Below are 22,364 nucleotides of genomic sequence, written 5' to 3'. Positions count from 1 at the left end.
GTCCTGTGACCACAACACTAGCGCTCACTCAGCAGTATCGCGGTCCTGTGAAGCAACAGGGTCCGCTTCCTATTAACTGGGTGAGGTTAACCCGTGTGTACTAGTTATACCGCCAGTTATTGTCCGCCATTACCGAGAAGCAGTTAACACCTCTACACGGTGGACCCCAGGCAGCAAACGCACCTAAATACCATCTCTATTATTTGGTGCGTTCCAGCAGCCCCTACATGCGGAGCCATGCGTGTACAAGGTGTATGGTGGGGAGCATTCATACCTCCCAACCGTCCTGGATACAGTGGGACAGTTCCAAATTTGAGAGAGAGTCTGCCCCACTGCCCCGGCCGGGAGCTTACTTTTCCCGCAGACACAGGAGTACAAGGCGGAGCCTCGAGGAGCACTTTAAAATTCGCACGTGACGTTCCTCCGGAAGTGATGTGCTACAAGCTGACCAGAAATGAGGCAATTTTGGGAGGAGATTGTGACGGAACCATGGAGGAACTTCAGGGAATGCTTCAGATCCATCACTGTGTCCTCCTCCAACAGCACGGACAGTGGGATCACCTTGGACTCGGGGATGCCGGCCATGTGAGCAGATCATGATATGTCCTGCATTGGGAGGCTCAGGTGGGCACTACAATGGGAGCCGGGCTGCAATAGTATCTTTATAGAATCTTTCTTTCTTTCTTTCTTTCTTTCTTTCTTTCTTTCTTTCTTTCTTTCTTTCTTTCTCTCTCTCTGTTTCTTTCTTTCTCTCTCTCTGTTTCTTTCTTTCTTTCTTTCTCTCTTTCTTTCTTTCTTTGTTTCTTTCTCTCTTTCTCTCTCTCTGTTTCTTTCTCTTTCTTTCTTTCTCTCTTTCTTTCTTTCTTTCTCTCTCTCTCTGTTTCTTTCTTTCTTTCTTTCTCTCTGTTTCTTTCTTTCTTTCTCTCTCTGCTTCTTTCTTTCTTTCTCTCTGTTTCTTTCTTTCTCTCTTTCTTTCTATCTATCTTTCTTTCTTTCTCTCTGTTTCTTTCTTTCTTTCTCTCTGTTTCTTTCTTTCTTTCTATCTTTCTTTCTTTCTCTGTTTCTTTCTTTCTCTCTCTCTGTTTCTTTCTTTCTCCCTTTCTTTTTCTTTCGTTCTTTATTTCTTTCTCTCTGTTTCTTTCTTTCTCTCTTTCTCTCTCTCTGTTTCTTTCTTTCTTTCTTTCTTTCTTTCTTTCTCTCTCTTTCTTTCTTTCTTTCTTTCTCCCTTTCTTTCTTTCTTTCTTTCTTTCTCTCTTTCTTTCTTTCTTTCTTTCTCTCTTTCTCTCTCTCTGTTTCTTTCTTTCTTTCTTTCTCCCTTTCTTTCTTTCTTTCTTTCTTTCTCTGTTTCTTTCTTTCTTTCTTTCTCTCTCTCTGTTTCTTTCTTTCTCTCTCTCTGTTTCTTTCTTTCTTTCTCTCTTTCTTTCTTTCTCTCTTTCTTTCTTTCTTTCTTTCTTTCTTTCTTTCTCTCTTTCTTTCTTTCTCTCTTTCTTTCTTTCTTTCTCTCTCTCTGTTTCTTTCTTTCTCTCTGTTTCTTTCTTTCTCTCTTTCTCTCTTTCTTTCTTTCTCTCTTTCTTTCTTTCTTTCTTTCTTTCTCTCTCTCTGTTTCTTTCTTTCTCTCTCTCTGTTTCTTTCTTTCTTTCTCTCTTTCTTTCTTTGTTTCTTTCTCTCTTTCTTTCTTTCTTTGTTTCTTTCTCTCTTTCTCTCTCTCTGTTTCTTTCTCTTTCTTTCTCTCTTTCTTTCTTTCTTTCTTTCTTTCTCTCTCTCTCTTTCTTTCTTTCTTTCTCTCTTTCTTTCTTTCTTTCTTTCTTTCTCTCTCTCTCTGTTTCTTTCTTTCTCTCTCTCTGTTTCTTTCTTTCTTTCTCTCTTTCTTTCTTTGTTTCTTTCTCTCTTTCTCTCTCTGTTTCTTTCTCTTTCTTTCTTTCTCTCTTTCTTTCTTTCTTTCTTTCTTTCTCTCTCTCTGTTTCTTTCTTTCTTTCTTTCTCTCTGTTTCTTTCTTTCGTTCTTTCTTTCTCTCTCTGCTTCTTTCTTTCTTTCTCTCTGTTTCTTTCTTTCTTTCTCTCTTTCTTTCTTTCTCTCTCTGTTTCTTTCTTTCTATCTATCTTTCTTTCTCTCTGTTTCTTTCTTTCTTTCTCTCTGTTTCTTTCTTTCTTTCTTTCTTTCTATCTTTCTTTCTTTCTTTCTCTCTCTCTGTTTCTTTCTTTCTCTCTCTCTGTTTCTTTCTTTCTCCCTTTCTTTCTTTCTTTCTTTCTTTCTTTCTTTCTTTCTCTCTGTTTCTTTCTTTCTCTCTTTCTCTCTCTCTGTTTCTTTCTTTCTTTCTTTCTTTCTTTCTTTCTTTCTCCCTTTCTTTCTTTCTTTCTTTCTTTCTTTCTCTCTTTCTTTCTTTCTCTCTTTCTTTCTTTCTCTCTTTCTTTCCTCTCTGTTCGTTCTTTCTTTCTTTTCCTCAGTACCTGTCAGTGTGCCCACAGTACCAGTCACTGTGCCCATAATGCCAGCCACTGTGCCCTCAGTACCAGTCAATGTGATCAGCATTGCTAAATGGGTGTGGTTGAGGTATAGACTAGTTGTGAAATGGGTGTTGTCAGGCATGGTGGCGCCAGCGCTCCCTGTCTCTGACACAGAGAGCAGTGCCGCTGGATGATGTCATCATTCAGCGGCAAGCTACCCGCTGTGCCAGAGCAAGAAAGCGTGGGTGCCGGTGATGCTGCTGCTGCGGACAGGTGAGAGGTGCTGTTTGTGTGTATTCATATGTATGTACGTCTGTGTGTATGTATGCATGTATATGTGTGTGTGTGTGTGTGTAGGTGGAGGAGAAGGCATTGATGGGGTGATGGGGAGAAGGTCATGATGGGGAGAAGGCCATGATGGAGTGATGGGGAGAAGGCCATGATGGGGAGAAGGCAATGATGGGGGTGATAGGGAGAAGGCCATGATGGGGTGGTAGGGGAGAAGGCAATGATGGAGGTGGTGGAAAGGGCAATGATGGGGTGGTGGAGGAGGAGGAAATGATGGAGGTGGTGGAATGGGCAATGATGGGAGTGGTGGGGAAGAAAGCAAAGATAGTGGTGGGGGAGAAAAAAATGATGGAGGTGGTGAAGAGGGCAATGATGGGGTGGGGGAGAGGACAATAATAGGATGCAGGGGGAGGAGGACAATGAGGGCTGTGGGGGATTATTATAGTCTAACACAGTCCCTTAGTATACAGTGTACTCACTTATTATGTCTAACACAGTTCCTTAGTATATAGTGTATTCACTATGTCTAACACAGTCCCTTCATATATAGTGTACCCACTTGCTATGTTTAACACAGTCCCTTAGTATATAGTGTGCGTACTTATTATGTATAGCACAGTCACTTAGCATATAGTGTACGTACTTATTATGTATAACACAGTCTCTTAGCATATAGTATACATACTTATGTATAACACAGTCCCTTAGCATACAGTGTACTCACTATTTCTGTATAACACCATCCTTAGTTACATAGTTTCCTCTTTTATTATGTATAACACCGTCTCTTATTACGTACCATCCTCTCTAGTTATATATGGTGCTGTCCCTTATTATATAGCATCCTCTGCTGTTATGTATAGTGTATCCTTGTTAATTTTGTTATTCACAGCACTCTCTTTTATTACATAGTCCCCTCTCTTTTTAGATCTAAAATGACTGCTGATGGAGGAGCCGGTGACCAGACAACCAGTCCATCAGCTCCTCCATTAGAAAGGAAGCTTTCCCATGCTCCATCAGCCATCATTGCATTATACAGCCAACAAGACAGGACGGTATGTAATAAAAAACAGTGCTCTATATAATCCAATATGTAAGGGACGGTACTATACATGACAAGAGAAGGCACTGTGTAAGGGACAGCAATATACATTATAAAGGAGACTATGTAATATATATACATGTATGTGTGTGCAGCTATATATATATACACTTTGATGCATATCAATGCGGAGTTTTTTTCAGTTTGTTTTGCTTTTTGCTTTTTTGCATGATTTTTTCATTATAAGCATGTGGTGGGCATATCTATCATCATTGATATAATTGTAATACTAATTTTTCTGAGATATTCAGATTTTGTACTTTCACATGCAACATGCACTTTTGTATTAAATAATTTTTTACATACATTTTTGTATTTTTCATGCATTAATTTTTAAAGTAATTTGTGTGTGTTCTTGGTACTCACCTTACATTTCCCAGTGCTGTTCTTCATCATGTTCCGTTAGGTTGATGTGTAAAAAACTTTTTAACCATTTTATTATATTTAAATGAATAAAGATTTTTTTAATCTTAGAAAAATTTTTTGGCATTTTTTTCGTCTTGCCTCCAAATAATTCTCAGGAGGTTGTTTGTACACACACATATATATATATATATATATGAAGCTTTGTCTCCATAAAAGGAAGGGGGCCCAGACTCATTTCTTGCACTTGGGCCCCAAGCTGTCAGTGTCTTCCCCTGACGTTTGGCATACAGTAATTAACAATAAACAGGGGGTGGTCACAATTGTAATAAAAAACAGGGCTCTATATAATCCAATATGTAAGGGACGGTACTATACATGACAAGAGAGGGCACTGTGTAAGGGACAGCAACATACATAAGAAAGGAGACAATGTAATATATATACATGTAGGTGTGTGCGGCTATATATATATATATATATATATATATATATATATATATATATATATATATGTAGCTTTGTCTCCATAAAAGGAAGGGGGCCCAAACACGTCTCTTGCACTGGGGCCCCAAGCTGTCAGTGTCCGCCCCTGACGTCTGGCATACAGTAATTAACAATAAACAGGGGGTGGTCGCAATGGGCCTGTGAAAATATTGAACAGCTCTCGCTGTCCAATTTTCATATTTATTTGATAAGAGAAGCTTGAGGAAACTGCTGAAATTCTGATGGTAAAAGCTGAAACATGGACCGAAAACTGATGTCTGTGAATAACGCTTTAGGATGATGCTAAATGTGTATATTTTTTATATTTTATGATGGCACAATAAAAACATTTGATAGAGAAAAAAAATTGTTTTGTCTCCACTTTCTGACAGCGGAAACTTTTTAAAATTTAGATTTATTTTTTGGGGGTTAAGGCGACATTTTTATTGTATCAGTTTGGTACTTTTGGCTTTTTGATCGCCTTTTACTTAATTACTTGTGAGATTAACTGAACAAAAAACAGCCATTCTGCATTTTTTTTATATATCTTACGTGGTATAGGCTATACACAGCATGATCAGAATATAGCTCCAGTCATTACAGACACAACTATGCCAATTTTGTGTATCTTTTTCCTACATTTTAGAATAAAACAATCTTCATAAAGGAAAATTTTTTTTTAAACTTTTTTTTAAACTTTTTTTGCAGTCTCAATTTGGACTTGGACATGTATGATCCATTTACTGATCTCAAATCTGCAGCACATTATCTTAGTATTGAGCTTGTCAGTGTAAAACATACACTGTAAAAGTCAGCAATTTTCTAATATAGTTTGTACATCAGTTCTTCAGTATTTTCTATATTATTGTTTGCTTCTAGTGCTGCCACTGTAGATAATGTCAGTTTACTTTACTGTACTATAATTTGCTATGCAAACTGAATGCAGCAAACTGCACACTAAAGACCAATCTGGTCATAAACGGGTTAAAGTGGAAAGTCAGTTATCTTTGCCATACATGATGACTGAGAAATTTCCCCAGATCCTCTGGTATCTGCTCCCCCCTCCCTTCTTCCATCCCCACCTGAGTCTGAATCAACTCTTTTGTCTGAACTTTTGGTGGAGAGCTGCTGCCTGTTTGCTTAGTGTCAAAAGTAATGTTTGAGGGCAGTTAAAGAAAAGGGATGATTCCAGCAGACCAATGAGAAATTTCTGTTTTTACTGGGCATGTGAAGAAGGAACCGGTAAAATTCCAAAGGGCTTTGTGGCACCACCCAGCTTGTGAGGGAATAAAAGGAGGCTGTGGGAGTGAGAACAGTTACACTCCTGTGATCTGCATCTCTACGTCTGCACCAGCCACATACACTAGAACAATGTCATACAGCCTTCGCCAGACTTCTACTTCTTACAGAAGTGGTCTTGGTAGTGGAGCTGGGAGGGTCTCCTTCAAAGCCCCAAGTGTTCACGGTGGGTATGGGGGACAGGGTGTTTCCGTGTCATCTGCCCGCTTTGTCTCCTCTGGATTTGGTGGTGGTGTAGGTGGTGGAAGTGGTTATAGCAGTAGCTTTGGATCTGGTGGTGGCTATGGCGGTGGGTTCAGTGTCAGCGTCTCAGGGGATGCCCTTTTGTCTGGAAATGAGAAGGAGACCATGCAGAATCTAAATGACCGCTTGGCCAATTACCTGGACAAGGTGCGTTCTCTGGAGACCGCCAATGCAGACCTAGAGTTGAAGATCCGGGAGTGGTATGAAAAACAAGGACCCAGCCCAACCCGTGACTACAGTCACTACTTCAAGATCATTGAGGACCTGAGAGAGAAGGTAAGCTGGCATTGATGCCAACCATAACACATATGTTACAGATCTCATTTGTGCTGGAAGACATTAGTCCAATTCCTACTACATAAAGACAACTTTCTCATTCTCTGATGGTGACTACAGCTATCCATTCTATAACTCTTCTATTATACTATAACTTATTGCCCTATATAAGCTTCTATACCTTCCGACAACATTGCTTCCCCATATTCCATATACTGGATTCCTGCTATTGTCAGAGCATGGTGAGAGTCGTAGTTTCACCACAGTCAGACAGGTTGGCATGTAGCAGGTGGAAAAAAAACATTATTTATAGAATTCCTGTAGTGTTAAGCAAAACCTCAACAAGGTTAGGAGAAGGACAGAAAACTGGCCAGACCGGTTTACTACATGGAAATGTATCAGTTACATGTACAATAATCTCCTTAAGCTGCTATCATATTATTGTAACCTAGGTAATGAGCGCTCTATTATAATTACTATTAATTATGTATAATTATAACATAGATATGAAGATTTTTTTCATTATATTTATCCAGCTGTTATGGAGAGAACAGGTGCGTAAAGGTTAAATGGACTAATTTGTATACCATTAGTGGTTTATAGTCTCCTGGCCTTTGGTTGTTCATTTTCTGCAATAATTTTTTGTTAGAAAGGTCACCTAAATATAAAAAAGGAACATGAAAAAAGAGAGAACCCCAGTGATCACACTTAATCATTGGAATATAGTAGCAAGTGTGCTATTTGCCTACACTGCCCCCACTGGGGAAATGAAGAATTACAGTATTCCCCCAAAAAACAATCACTAATAGAGGATGATCATTTCAAGGAACCCCCTGTAGTATTTCAGGATTCCTTAAGAGAGTTTCTCTTCTCATTACATTTGCCTTTATATTTAATGGTATCTTTAGATTTGAGCTTGTTCTTCAGTGTTAGAATTAGATTGTAAGCTCTGCAGTTATAACACCTTAGTAGATAGTTTCTGTTTTGTTAATACTATTTTAGAAGTTCAGGGATCAAAAGATACAGGAAAGGAGCAGGTACTCAGAGTGCAGGTCCAGTTACTTTTATCTTCATCCTCTATCCTTTGGGTGTGGCATAGCCTCAGAGCACGGTGATTATTATGTAGCTCATTATGTTACCGTCATGTCACAAGTGTTGATTTGCAGGTAAATTACACTAAAGAAGGGTGAGGTGAGGTTTGCTGTCAGTAAGAGTAAAAATTAATGGATGTTTTCTAATATTAGGATTGTAAAAAATGTAAACTCTCTTGCCTTTCAGATTCTTGAGGCTACGATTGACAACTCCAAGATTGTCCTTCAGGTGGACAATGCCAGGCTGGCAGCAGATGATTTCAGAACCAAGTGAGTGTGACAAGTATTAAGGCAAGGGATTATATTCTCTAGGGCTACATTGGGGCCATGACTCTTAGACTCACTTTAAGGTTTATGAACATAGTTGTTAGGATACCCAGCTTTAACTAGTCCTATTCACCCTTTCGGTTGGCGATGTGACCAATAAAGAAGTTGCCCTCTACACAGCTACCACAGTGCAAGTAAAATAGGCAGTGTGGCAACGGTTCAAGGGTCATGCCTGCTTACCATGCTGTAAGAGAAGGGTGTGCCATAAGTCAGCTCTGGTTCTTTCTGACCCAAGAAGGGTGATGTTGTAGTAAGAACCAAAACTGGGCCACCTTTCCATTGGGCTTGCCTTTATTCTGCATAAAATTATTACAACTTTCATTATAATTAGGAGAATTTGTGATGAACTTTGTCTGCTTTGGACCAGGGCAGATCTACTGCCTGTGGTACATGCACCCTGGTTGTTATACTGGTAGTACTTTGCTCATGTGTTTGGATTAGAGATGTTGAGAAACTCTTGTCTACTTTTGAGGAGTAGCAGTAGACAATATGTCCATTTAAGGCTTTGGTTATTTATAAGCTGCTAGACATAAATGTCTTTGTCTCTCGGGGGTGGGGGATTATGAAAGCTATGTCCAAAACAAGTCAAACATTATAAAAACACAATAAATGCAGTTATTTTTTATTTTAATTAACATCATATGTTAGTGTATTTTTGGAAATACAGATTTTTCTAAATATTCCATATCAGGACAAGCCAGATATCTAGCAAACGATTTGTTTCATTGCTAAAAAAATGCTCATGGAGTTAAGTGATAATTTCACAGTATGAAATATTATATAGGCACTGTTAGAGCAATTAGTAAAATGTGCTGCAATACCAGGCATAGCCTATGGGCAAGAGTGGCGCTGGCAGCAACTGAATCTTTGCACAAGGTGAAGGAAAGCCTAGCTGTCCTTTCTAAGAAATTTATGGCATACATTAATGTGGGCCAGAACTAATGTGGGACACTCAGGACCTCTCATGAACACTACAGTGTAGGGTGTGGCACAGTTCCTGTGAAACTTTAAACATCTGCTCTGAAATATAGATTTTATATTTCCATTGTCCACTCTGAGATAATACAGACTAAAGAAAGTTAATGAATAATCAGTCCCATAGCAACAGGAAACAACGGTTGCATAACATACCTAACCTTCACATAAGGAGAACCTAAAACACCCACAACTCCTGTTGAAAAGCTAGGTGATGAATAAACACTGTTGTGTGTATTTCTTTATGAATATATGAAAAATCATTGGGTACAGAATATCCTATTGTCAACATGACCATGCTGGTAGACATCCAGGCTCTTCATGGAACCTTCAGTAGTGTACGATGACACAGTTTGTACTGCTCCTGCACACATTTCTGTGTGTTCTGGCTGACTACCCAACTAGCACCTATTGTGTTTGTCTAGGACCTTGGCCGATATCCCAATAAGCTATCAGATTAACCCATTCCTGTAGTGGTCACACCTAGCTATAAAACTAAAAGGGCCAATAGAAAGCCATTTAATTCATCTAAAAGCATTATTTCAGCACAGCTTTATAATCGTATTCTTTCCCCAAGAAGATTTCGAACACACTTGCCAAATGAAGATTTAGAACACTCCTCAATGTTATTACTTATGTTTTCCTTGAACAAAAGAATAAGAAATGATTGGATAACAAGAAATCAGGTTCATTAGTAAAACCCAACATGGGCATTAGTTTGTGATCAAGAGGGGTTACTGAAGATGGTCATTGGGCTGGTAGATATCTAACATGTGTGGCTTACTTATAAAAAAGGCTCCCTTGTTTAAAAATGCCATGTAACAACAACCTATTGGGGAATTTGGAGTTAATAATGGGAATATATTATATTTATCTTTAAATAAGAAGCACAAAAAATCATCTTCTTTATTGATGACCATGGTAAATGGGAATGGTAGGACGTTCTTTCTTCCGTGGTGGTGCTGCTGAGAAAAGTAACACTTAGGTCCCCATTTACTAAAGTCTTTATACCAGAGAACTGGCATAATACACTTTGAAAAGACACAAAATGTTTGTGCAATGCGCAGTTGTGCAAAAATTTTCCAACTTTTGGCGCTTCCACAATAGTTTTGGGCAGCTCCACCAAAACGGGCATGGCACGTGTGGAGCATGAAGGCACATACCACTGATGAGATGCGTGCCTCTTCATGAATTTTGCACATCTTATTCCTCTATGCCCCTCATTAAGTCTGGCATATAAAATGCTAGTCTTTATGAACCAGGTCTTAAACCGCAAAACAGGCCAAACTGGTGAAATGTCCCCTAGTTTTTGGTGAGGCTCAGCTGAGGAGGAGGTTTTTATTCATAATACATAGTCTTTTCTTTAGCTAGAACAATTTTTGTTTTAGTGGTTTGAATCTTTTTGGGATAAAATGAACTAACTGAACACAATTTTAAATTTTGAGCTAGTTTTTGACTAGAGGTGCTGGCTCCCAGCTTCATTTTTCTGAATAGTGTGGATCTAGCAGAAAAAGATTGATTAGCCCTGATCTAAAGTCAGCAGCTAAGTCAAAATATCATTCCTCAATGTAAAACTGGTAAGCAGTACCAACAATGCAAAATACAAAATTCAGGTTAAAATTTAAAGTTCTATCATATTTGACCCTGAACACAAATCTTACCACTGATAATAGTTGCTGAGATAACTAATCAGAATTTACTTGTTTCTTAGGTTTGAAAATGAACTTGCTCTTCGCCAGAGTGTGGAGGCTGATATCAATGGACTTCGTAGAGTGTTGGATGAGCTGACCTTGGCCAGAACTGATCTGGAGCTCCAGATTGAGAACCTGAAGGAAGAACTGGCTTACTTGAAGAAGAACCACGAAGAGGTAAGATTTTCACATTGGATAATGTAACATATGGTCGTAAATAAGGGATGTAACCGTAAATGGAATAAAAAAAGATAAGTGTAAGTCTATACTAATGAGAATACTGTCAGAGTCTGAAGATATGTCTTATGTGAAATTTTACTGTCTTCTCTAGGAAATGAATGCCATGCGTGGACAAGTTGGTGGACAAGTCAGTGTAGAAGTGGACTCAGCACCAGGTGTAGATCTTACCAAGATTTTGGCTGATATGAGAGACCAGTATGAGATTATGGCTGAGAAGAACCGCAAGGATGCTGAGGCCTGGTTCTTTACAAAGGTAAGTTCAGATATTCACTATTACCTTTCTGTGTTGTAATTTTTCTTGGAATCCCATTCCATCCTAATGTTTTTCTTTGTCATGGTCTAGTCAGAGGAACTGAACAAGGAAGTCGCAGTACATACAGAACAGATCCAGACCAGCAAGACAGAAATCACTGACCTAAGACGTACACTCCAAGGTCTTGAGATAGAACTCCAGTCTCAGCTCAGTATGGTTAGTATTGGCTGAATACTTAGCCAAAGATTTGTAAAGTTAAGAGTAGATGATGCAGTTCCTTCATCATTTAATGTTTTTTCCAAATAGAAAGCATCCCTCGAAGGTACCCTCGCAGAAACGGAAGCACGATATGGTGCACAGCTATCACAAATTCAGGCGTTAATTAGCAGTATGGAGGCACAGCTTGGTGACCTCCGGGCAGACATGGAACGCCAAAACCATGAGTACAAATTGCTTATGGACATCAAAACACGCCTAGAAAAGGAAATTGCCACCTATCGTCAGCTCCTGGAAGGACATGACGCACAGTAAGTAATAATTTTATCTATTAAGTACATCTGGAGTAGTATATTTCTTAAGCCATTTCATACATATAGGGCTAAAGTCAGCTAACCAGTGACCACACCAATATAGGTGGGATCAGCCAACTATCTAACGTGCATTGGGGTCTCTTGACTCTCCCCTTCGAAGATGCGAAGGGCCCCATTTGCTGAATTTCAGTGGTCAATCCTTTTGTTTTCCCTAGAGATAAGCAGCTGTCAGAGGAGTCTGACAACAGCTCTCATATAGAGAACACTGGACAGTCAAGAATTCCTATATACATGTGGTTGGGAGAGATAAGTTTGTGCCAAACGATCATTCAGCCAGCAGTTATCTAATGTGTATAGGGGAATTTAAAAGTACCTAGTAACTACACATAATAAATAATTATTTGCATGGGCTGAATGCAATTGCATTGCTAATACAAGTAAAATTGACCTTAGGACATTTTACACATGTCATTGACATGTTTGCTAGAATGAAAGGTCAAGAGGTGCTCTGACAGTTCTTTGGCTTTGCAGGCTGAGATCTTGACATAATAAGAAGACCTTTTATTGTGTTTGGAGGGTCTAAGATCTATTAGCCTCTTCATTTTAGTGATCCAATGGCTCCTAACAATAACATATTTTGAAATGTCTCACTCAGAAGTAAAAAAAAAAATGTGGACCTACACTTTAAGAAGGACTGAATTATATATTCAACATTTAAATCTACATTTATGAGAAATTCAAAACCATTCCCCATTCCACTCTCCAGAATGATCATTTGGGACATATATGCATGATTCTCAACAGTTAGGCTGTGTGCCCACGATGCGATTTTTAAGCGTTTTTGACGCGATTTTCGGCGCGATAACGTTTAAAAATCTTGTACATGACGCACCCCATGCATTTCTATGGCATTCCGCACATGCTGTGCTAATGCTACGCTTTTTTCCGCGGCAGAATCGCATCGCGGAAAAAATCGCAGCATGATCATTCTTTTGTGCGGAATCGCAAAGAATTGCCGCGATTCAGCACCCATAGGAATGCATGAGAATCGCTTACTTCCCGCATGTGGCTATGCCCACCATGCGGGAAGTTAAGCGTCTCATGTGCGGTTGGTACCCACGGTGTGGAGGAGAGGAGACTGTCCTCCAGGCCCTGGGTACCATACCCCTGTAAAAAAAAGAATAAAAAATAAAAAATCGGGGTATATTTACCTTCCGACGTCCCGCGCTGCCATCCCGGGCCTCAGCGTTCCCAGTAATGCCTTGCGGCAAAGTCCTGTGATGACGTAGTCTCGCGTGACTCTAGCGTGAGATCGCTATAGTAACGCGAGACCAACGTCATCACAGGTCTCGCAAGGCATCGCTGGGAACGCTGAGGCCCGGGATGGCAGCGCGGGACGTCGTAAGGTAAATATACCCCGATTTTTAATTTTTTTTATCATTTTTAACATTTTATCTTTTACTATTGAGGCCGCATAGGCGGCCTCAATAGTAAAAAGCTGGTCACACTTGTCAAACACTATGTTTGACGAGTGTGACCAACCAGTCAATCACTTTCCAAGCGATGCTTCAAATCGCTTGGAAAGTGCTTGAGAAAATCGCGGCAAAATCGCGAACAGAATCGCGGTAAAATCGCGGTGAAATTGCACGGAAAAAACGCGCGATTTCTGTGAAGGAGTCCGGTTTTCATTGTGCGTTTTAAAACGCTACGTGGGCACATAGCCTTAAGGTAATTTTAGGGTATTTTAAAGAAAAGAGGGACTAATAAGAGCTAAAAGAGGCTATACACATTCAATAGCTGCCTGCTAATACTCCTGACTCCTTGTATACATGCTCTCTCAGTTGAAATTTGCATGATTTTAGTGGGGAATGGGGAGTAATCCACTGCCAAACACCACTGACAGTTTCTGATCTTCTGTGAGAACTACAGGATTCTAATGTGTATGCGTGTCTTGTGTTGAACAATGAATTAGTAATTTTTTTATGCAACCTTTCTCATGTCTGCCATTGTCTTTTACAGGCTGATCGTGGGCACAGTTAAAGACAGTGAGTATGCATAAGTCTAATTTATGTCAAAAACAGCCAAACACCCCTCCATGGATTGTGTTACATTGCAGCATAGCCCCATTCATGTGAATGGAGATGAGCTGCAAAACAAGCCAAAGCCCACGGACAGGCGTGGTGTTGTTTCTGCAAAAATACAACCATGTTTCTAAATTCGGTAGAACACCTTTATGGGAGGCAATATTTATGAGGTATGTTTCAGAGAAAACATAAATTGAAATAGGAGCCATGGACAAGGCGATGAGGGTGATTAATCATGGAAGTACAGTATGTCTCAGCAGGTTTCTTCCCTACCCTCTAAGCAAAATTGACAAGTCTATCCCTAGAGAAAGTGCAGTGATAAGCCGGCGGAGATGTACCTCCATGACTGGTCACCCTAGTCACATTATCCTGCCCTGCTCAGCTACACTGGCTGTTCTCCGCCTTTAAAAATATAGGGTTAAACCTGTCAATCATGCAGAGTCGGGAAGGAGGAAGCCAGAAGGGACACACATTCATGACTAGTCATCCTAACCACCTAATCCCTGTTTATGGTATGTTTTTTTGGAACACTGCAGCCTTTCAGAGTAAAACCTACATATTTGCAATATTGAGTCTGTCATTCTAACAACCCTTTTCATGTGCATCAAGTATCATCTGACCAATTCCCTTTAAAGAAGTCTCAGCAGAATGATTATTTTATAATCCCTCCTAAATACCTACAGTATGTAATTTGTTTGTAAATGTATTAAAAATACTTACTGACGTCAGTCTCCCCTGGTTTCAAGCACAGCTCTGGTCCTCTTCTGGTGGCACAAATGACCTGAAATTTGACTGCTTAGATGACATATGAGAGTTTGTGTGAAGTGGAAATTGCTTTCTTTATGTAAGTCAATGAAACCTCATTTTGAGTCTCATAGATATTACACTGAGAAAGCAGCTATCACTCCAAACAATAGACACTATGTGAGCGGACTAAGCTGAAGAGCGGCACATGTCCCGAAGAGCACCAGATTGATATGGGATACTGGAGAACACGACAATTGGTATGTATTTTAATATATTTAATACATTTGCATACCATTCTATACAAAACATGGTGGGATTATGGAGTAACTATTATGCTGAGACTTCTTAATGGGGTTGTCTACTACTAAGACAATTTCTTCTCACTCTGAATGTTTGCCCTTCATTAAAATAAAAACACCTATACCAGCCTCCCATGCCGGCTTCCTTCAATCGGTGTCAGCACTCGCATTCCCGGGGCACCTGTGGAGTTGTTACATCATGTGAGCCCTTCGCCTAATCAGCGGTGGCGTCGCTGTCCCCACCGTCGGACGTATAAGTAGTCAACGGAAAGTAAGCAGGCCAGCCACAGCTCTCACTTCCTGTTCATTACTTATACGTCCAAAGGAGGAAACAGTGACACCACCGTTGATTAGGTGCAGGGCTTGCATGACGTAACAACTTCACGTGAGTCCCGGTTGAGCAAGGACTGACACCACTGGAACGGCGTCGGCATAGGAAGTGAGTATAGGCATTTTTATGTTAACAGAGGTAAATGTTTAGCATGAGAAGGGGTTGTCCTAGTAGTGGACAACTCCTTTAAGTGCTAGCTCAGGGTGGAGTTGACTCAAATGACAAATGACCAATAAACTGAATAGGGGTGTCTCAGATTAATTGGCTGAGTATTCGCTGCAATTCCAGAACCATCTTTTTTTCAAACCTCAGAAAATCACATTAAATATAAAACTTGTAAAATTATTTTTCTTGCAAAGAGTGGATTCAGGGATGCTATTGACTTCACTTGTGTCTTATCACACATGTACTATAAGCTCAGCCAAGAAAAACATAGATCTTTAATGGCTAATTCTTTTAACAAAAGCAAACTTCTGTGAGAAATCGAGAATAATTAGAGGAAATGTTTAGATACTTCCTACTGACCTTCTCAGTGTTGGAACAAAAAACAATGCTCAAACAGTAGCTGCCAACACACATAAAAATAACATTACATGCCAAATAACATAAAATAATATTCAGGGTTGGACCAAGGCTAGTTGGAGCCCACATGTGGCTCCTGGGTCGCTGTTCATTATGGTCATTTATAATTCTTATGTCTTCTAATGTGGCACAGAGAACTTGGACCCCTCTCAGGTATCAGGGCTCTAGGTGATTGCCACCACCACATGCTATAATTAACATTTGCATATACCTGTCACTAATTTTTCTTTCTTTTCTTATAGTTAAAATTGACAGGAAGTAAAAAAAATCTTTGGTAGACATTAAGTAGCTGCATTGTAGGAAGACCCTCCTTTTTCTCTGCTCTGAGAATGGCTTACACAGCGCCTAGGAAGCCTGAATCTGTTTCTGGATCTACAGATGTTTGTAGATGGCTAAAACCTGGAAGAAGTGAATGAATTGGATGCTTGCTTTTATATTTTGTTCGCTGCAGCTGCTTAATAAATTGCATCTTTTGGGTCAAGCATAAAATAAGTGTCCTTGTGTATTTAAAGTAATAACTTATTTGAGAGGCCGTTCATATGACATCACCTCCTGGATTCCAGAATCCATGGATGGATGTCTCTTGACTGTAACAGAGCTTTTCACAACCCAACTTAACTTTCTACAGAATATAGGTTCTGGTAATGTTGGCGTTCTTGGAGTAAAAAGCAGTTTTCCCATATATTAGTATTTATTATGGTCTCTTTATTTAGTACCATCATATTTCACTGCGATTAATATACATCATTATCACAGTCCACATTCAGTGCACAATCTAGATTCCCTATCAGTATGTCTGTGGAGTGAGGGAGGAAACTGGAGAGCCCAGAGGAAACCCATACAAACACAGGGAGAACATACAAGCTCCTTGCAGATGTTGTCCATGGTGGGAATTGAAAAGAGAACCCTAGTGCTGCAAAATCGCCATGCTAACCATTGAGCCAACATGCTGCTAATAATAGCACTGATAATAATAATAGTAATTATTATTATTCATATAGCGCCAACATCGTCCATAGTTACATAGCTCATTCATTCAATCAAGACGAATGAGGGTCCTGCTTGCAAGTTTACAGGCTATAAGGAAATAGCGGAGACACAAAAGGTAAAAACAAAATTGTATGGTCCAGCCATCTTTGTAATAAATAAGACTTGACCTCCCTGCACTGCCACCTTGCTGCTATGGGGCCCTGGAGCAAGGGGGGGGCGGTGGGAGCACTGGGCCCCCCACCCGTCATTGCAAGTTCAGGTGTATCGCCTGGATGCCGATACAGTTGAAAGCACTGATGAGACAGGTAGCGTCATGCTCCCTCTTCCATCATTCTCCCTTTGCATCTGACCAGGGTCGGCGTCACCACCCGGCACCCTTGGGCAAGTGCGAGCAGGGAGCCCTCTAGCCATCGGGGACCCTAGGGTCTGTGAGTTGGGGGAGTCTGGTGCCAGCACCCGCGAGTGGCCCCCCCTGCTCAGGGTGCTGGCACTTGCAATACTTACCTCTTCCTGTTCCTGCACAGCTCCGGTGTCTTTTGAGTCTCCTGACTCTGTGACATCTCAGAGCAGAGGGAGAGATGACGTCACTACTGTGCGCCATCTATTCTGAGCAGTCACAGGGCAGAAAGCCAGAAGACAGCGACTCTGAGGAGTCCAGACCTGCGCAGCGAGGAGAGGTGAGTATTTCATTTTTTTATGTATGGGGTCCATGCTGTATGGAGTATTATGTGAGACGCTTTCTGCATGGAGTATTATGTGGGGCCCATTTTGTATGTAGCATTATATAGGGCCCATTCTGTATGAAGCATTATATGGCGCCCATTCTGTATGGAGCATTTTATGAGGCCCATTTTGTATGGAGCATTATATAGGGTCCATTCTGTAGGGAGCATTGTATGGGGCCCATTCTGCGTGGAGCAATAAATAGGGCCCATTCTGTATAAAGCATTATATGGGGCCCATTCTGTATGGAGCATTATATGAGGCCCATTTTGTATGGAGCCTTATATAGGGTCCATTCTGTAGGGAGCATTATATGGGGCCCATTCTATGTGGAGCAATATTTAGGACCCATTCTGTATGGAGCAATGTATGGGGCTCATTCAGTATGGCGCAATATATGGGGCTCATTCTGTATGGACCATTATATGGGGCCCATTATTCTGTATGGAGCAATATATAGAGGCCATTATACTGTACCAAACAATATATGGAGCTCATTCTGTATGGAGTAATATATGGGGCCGATTCTGTATGGAGCATGATATGGGACCCATTCTGTATGGAGCATTACTTGGGGCCCATACTGTATGGAGCATTATATGGGGCCCATTCTGCATGGAGCATTATATGGAGCCCATTCAGTATGGAGCATTAAATGGGGCCCATTATGTATGGAGCAATATAAAGGGCCCATTCTGTTTGGAGCAATATAAGGGGACCATTCTGCATGGAACATTATATGGGGCCCATTCTGCATGGAGAATCTATGGGGCCCATTCAGTATGGAACATTATATGGGGTTCATTCTGTTTGGATCAATATAAGGGGCCCACTCTGTATGGAACACTATATGGGGCCCATTCTGCATGGAGCATTATATGGAGCCCATTCTGTATGGATCATTATGTGGGGTCCATTCTGTATTCAGCATCATATGGGGACCATTCTGTTTGAAGCATTATATGGGGCCCATTTTGTATAGAGTATTCTATGAGGCATTGGGGTCTATCATACTGTATGGACCATTATATGGGGCCCATTATTCTGTTAGGAGCATTATATGGAACCCATTATTCTGTATGGAGCATTATATGGACCCATTATTCTGTATGTAGAATTATATGAGGCCCATTATTCTGTATGGCGCATTATATGGGGCACATTATACTGTATGGAGTAATATATGGAGTCCAATAATTTGTATGGAGCAACATATGGGGCTCATTATACTGTATGGAACAATATATGGGGCTCATCATACTGTATGGAGAAATATATGGGGCCCATTATACTGTATGGAAGACTGTAAAGGAGGAAATTGACTTTTGTAAATGGCACACTGCTGAGGACAGTTTCTACTTGTATGGCACATTTATCAATATCCCAATGTCAGGAACACCGCACTGCACTTGCTCACTGTGCCAGTGCGGGTGTCCTGAGTACAAAGACAGTACTCACAGATACCTGTGGAGCAGGGCAGCAGCGGTGACGATGCGTGCTTCAGAGTATCAGGACCTGAAGCACATGACTGCTGGGGGCGTGGCCTAAGCTCCACAGATCTAGGAGCTGCAGGGAAACTCCTAGAAAGGTAACTACGGGGCAATGTTACCAAGGGGCATAGACAGAGACAGAAACCAGACGAAGCCAGGGTCAAAGCACCAGATAGCAATACAGTACCACGGGGTTTAGACAGAAAGGATAGTCAGGACGTAGCAATAGGTCAGAAAACCAGAACGGGCAATAGACGGTACAATAGGGACAAACTGTAACGGAGTAACGATAGCCAAGCCAGGAGGTCAGAACCGGAGAAGACAGTAGTACCAAAGCGAGAGACGGAGTACAGAGTGAGGGAACAGGCCGGGTCATACACGGGAATCAAACAAGCAGCACAGAATACACGCACACCAGGGGTCAGACACACCAGAACAACAGTATAGCTGACAGAGAACCCTGGTAAAGAGTGAGTATAAATACCCCTCCCAGATCCAGAAAGAGGCCACGAACACTTAACCCTGTGAGTGCAGGGCAAGAATCCTGTTCAAACCATGACACCCATTTACCTCTAATACTACAGGTACTGAAACCTGTGGACTCTCGATCACCTGAATCCCCTCTGCTGTATGGTATTGTAGAATTTACAATAGATATCACTCATGTAATGTAAGACATGTGAAAGTGAAATCTTTGGCATTGAACTATACCTATATTTCTCTGCTGTATCTGTGCATTATGAATAGTGGTATGTGTTAAAAGGGCCCACAGAGACTCTTTAGCTAGGTGAATCTGCATGTGTTCATTGAATCGTGCGGATTTACCGCATCCAATTCATTGTACGGGTGACATAAATAGACATGCTGTGGTCTGGAAAGACGCGCTGCATGTCCGTCTCCGCAGGGAAGCCGCGGGTATTGGTGAACTGCACGCATAGTTGGCATGGGATTTCTTGAAATCCCATCCACTATGCTGCAACATCTGGATGCTGCGGGTTGGACGGTGCGGATGTACTGGGATGTACATAATCTTTGGTTCCGATTTAACATTTGCTTTTTTAAGTCACATTCCTTTTTTTGTTTTATGGTGTTATTACTAGAGTTGAGCGAAACGGGTCGAAAAATTTCAAAAGTCGCCGACTTTTGGCAAAGTCGGGTTTCATGAAACGAAACCCGACCCTAGGATGAGGTCGGCCACGAGGTCGGCGACTTACGCGCCAAAGTCGCGTTTCAAAAGTTTGTTTTGCGCTCTTTTTCAGCCAATCAGGATCCACGGACACTGTGGGCAACGTGATGACATAGGCACGGGTCACCACCATCTTTCAGAAGGGCATGCAAGTGATTGGCTTGCTTTGGTGGGCGTCACAGGGGGTATAAAAGGGTGTGCACGCCGACCGCCATGTTACTCATGCTGATCTCAGAATAGAGAGAGCTGCTGCTGCTGCTGATTTTGTAGGGAGAGCGTTAGGCAGGGAAGAAGACACCAAAAACTGCTTCTGCTGCTAGCGATTTTGCCTGTACAACACACCAGTCACTGTGCAGTGCAAGGGGAGGCTATATAGTGGTGTATCAGTGGTGTTGGTTGTTGGGCTGCCTTCTAAGGCTTCCTGACATTCCTGCATTGCTGTTTACCCACTGCTCCGCAAACTGCTTTTTTAAAAGCAATCCCAATTTTATTTTTTGTCCTGCTGAGAAGAAGAAAAAAAAACTGCTTCTGCTGCTAGCGATTTTGCCTGTACAACACACCAGTCACTGTGCAGGGCAAGGGGAGGCTATATAGTGGTGTATCAGTGGTGTTGGTTGTTGGGCTGCCTTCTAAGGCTTCCTGACATTCCTGCATTGCTGTTTACCCACTGCTCCGCAAACTGCTTTTTTAAAAGCAATCCCAATTTTTTTTTTTTGTCCTGCTGAGAAGAAGAAAAAAAAACTGCTTCTGCTGCTAGCGATTTTGCCTGTACAACACACCAGTCACTGTGCAGGGCAAGGGGAGGCTATATAGTGGTGTATCAGTGGTGTTGGTTGTTGGGCTGCCTTCTAAGGCTTCCTGACATTCCTGCATTGCTGTTTACCCACTGCTCCGCAAACTGCTTTTTTAAAAGCAATCCCAATTTTTTTTTTTTGTCCTGCTGAGGTACTGAGCGTGCATTTTTTCACACCATACAGCGGTGTACGCTCCTCACACAGTACCGTGTAACGGCTGTTATCACAGCCACAGTGAAGCTATCAGTGTGTCACTCTGTGAGAATAAGTCGAGGACATGTTCCGTTCTTACAGACCTGCACTCTAGGGAGATTCCTATTCTGCCCAATTCTACATACACCTTGTAGTTTGTGATACACTAGCCAATTTCTGCCTGTGACATAGCGCTCAGATATTCAGTGGGCCTCACACAATCTATAAGTGTCCAGTATCCACAAGTGTGTGCAGAAATTAAAAATCTCCCTTATCCTCTAGTGACTTTGGTCACAGCTCTGCCATCGAGCCTGTGACAGAGCGCTCAGATATTCAGTGGGCCTCACACAATCCATAAGTGTTCAGTGTCCACAAGTGTGTGCACAAATTAAAAATCTCCCTTATCCTCTAGTGACTTTGGTCACAGCTCTGCCATCGAGCCTGTGACAGAGCACTCAGATATTCAGTGGGCCTCACACAATCCATAAGTGTCCAGTGTCCACAAGTGTGTGCACAAATTCAAAATCTCCCTTATCCTCTAGTGACTTTGGTCACAGCTCTGCCATCGAGCCTGTGACAGAGCGCTCAGATATTCAGTGGGCCTCACACAATCCATAAGTGTCCAGTGTCCACAAGTGTGTGCACAAATTCAAAATCTCCCTTATCCTCTAGTGACTTTGGTCACAGCTCTGCCATCGAGCCTGTGACAGAGCGCTCAGATATTCAGTGGGCCTCACACAATCCATAAGTGTCCAGTGTCCACACGTGTGAGCACAAATTCAAAATCTCCCTTATCCTCTAGTGACTTTGGTCACAGCTCTGCCATCGAGCCTGTGACAGAGCACTCAGATATTCAGTGGGCCTCACACAATCCATAAGTGTCCAGTGTCCACAAGTGTGTGCACAAATTCAAAATCTCCCTTATCCTCTAGTGACTTTGATCACAGCTCTGCCATCGAGCCTGTGACAGAGCGCTCAGATATTCAGCGGGCCTCACACAATCCATAAGTGTCCAGTGTCCACAAGTGTGTGCACAAATTCAAAATCTCCCTTATCCTCTAGTGACTTTGGTCACAGCTCTGCCATCGAGCCTGTGACAGAGCGCTCAGATATTCAGTGGGCCTCACACAATCCATAAGTGTCCAGTGTCCACAAGTGTGTGCAGAAATTAAAAATCTCCCTTATCCTCTAGTGACTTTGGTCACAGCTCTGCCATCGAGCCTGTGACAGAGCGCTCAGATATTCAGTGGGCCTCACACAATCCATAAGTGTCCAGTGTCCACAAGTGTGTGCAGAAATTAAAAATCTCCCTTATCCTCTAGTCACTTTGGTCACAGC

At 41.5% G+C, this 22,364-nt stretch overlaps 1 protein-coding gene across 1 annotated transcript; it reads left to right on the top strand.

Annotated features, from left to right (window-relative positions):
- The first annotated feature begins 5,987 nt into the window (after positions 1-5,987).
- LOC141086545 (keratin, type I cytoskeletal 19-like) lies at positions 5,988-16,143 on the top strand. Its single transcript, XM_073572688.1, has 8 exons — positions 5,988-6,501; positions 7,780-7,862; positions 10,606-10,762; positions 10,917-11,078; positions 11,169-11,294; positions 11,385-11,605; positions 13,628-13,653; positions 15,894-16,143. The coding sequence occupies exons 1-8, from the start codon at positions 6,055-6,057 to the stop codon at positions 15,911-15,913; spliced, it is 1,242 nt and encodes a 413-aa protein (XP_073428789.1). The 5' UTR covers positions 5,988-6,054; the 3' UTR covers positions 15,914-16,143.
- The last annotated feature ends 6,221 nt before the right edge of the window (positions 16,144-22,364 follow it).

The sequence above is a fragment of the Dendrobates tinctorius genome, unplaced genomic scaffold (genome assembly GCF_039654945.1).
Source record: "Dendrobates tinctorius isolate UK_male_01 unplaced genomic scaffold, ASM3965494v1 ptg000032l, whole genome shotgun sequence".
In the NCBI taxonomy this organism is placed as follows: domain Eukaryota; kingdom Metazoa; phylum Chordata; class Amphibia; order Anura; family Dendrobatidae; genus Dendrobates; species Dendrobates tinctorius.
The sequence above is the reverse complement of the archived record's forward strand: the minus strand, read 5'-3'. Positions and strand labels throughout refer to the sequence as shown.

Coding starts and splice junctions, on each gene's coding strand:
- LOC141086545 (XM_073572688.1), top strand. CDS start 6,055: ATGTCATACAGCCTTCGCCAGACTTCTACTTCTTACAGAAGTGGTCTT. Junction 7,863..10,605: donor GCAGATGATTTCAGAACCAA/GTGAGTGTGACA, acceptor CTTGTTTCTTAG/GTTTGAAAATGAACTTGCTC. Junction 11,295..11,384: donor TCCAGTCTCAGCTCAGTATG/GTTAGTATTGGC, acceptor TTTTCCAAATAG/AAAGCATCCCTCGAAGGTAC.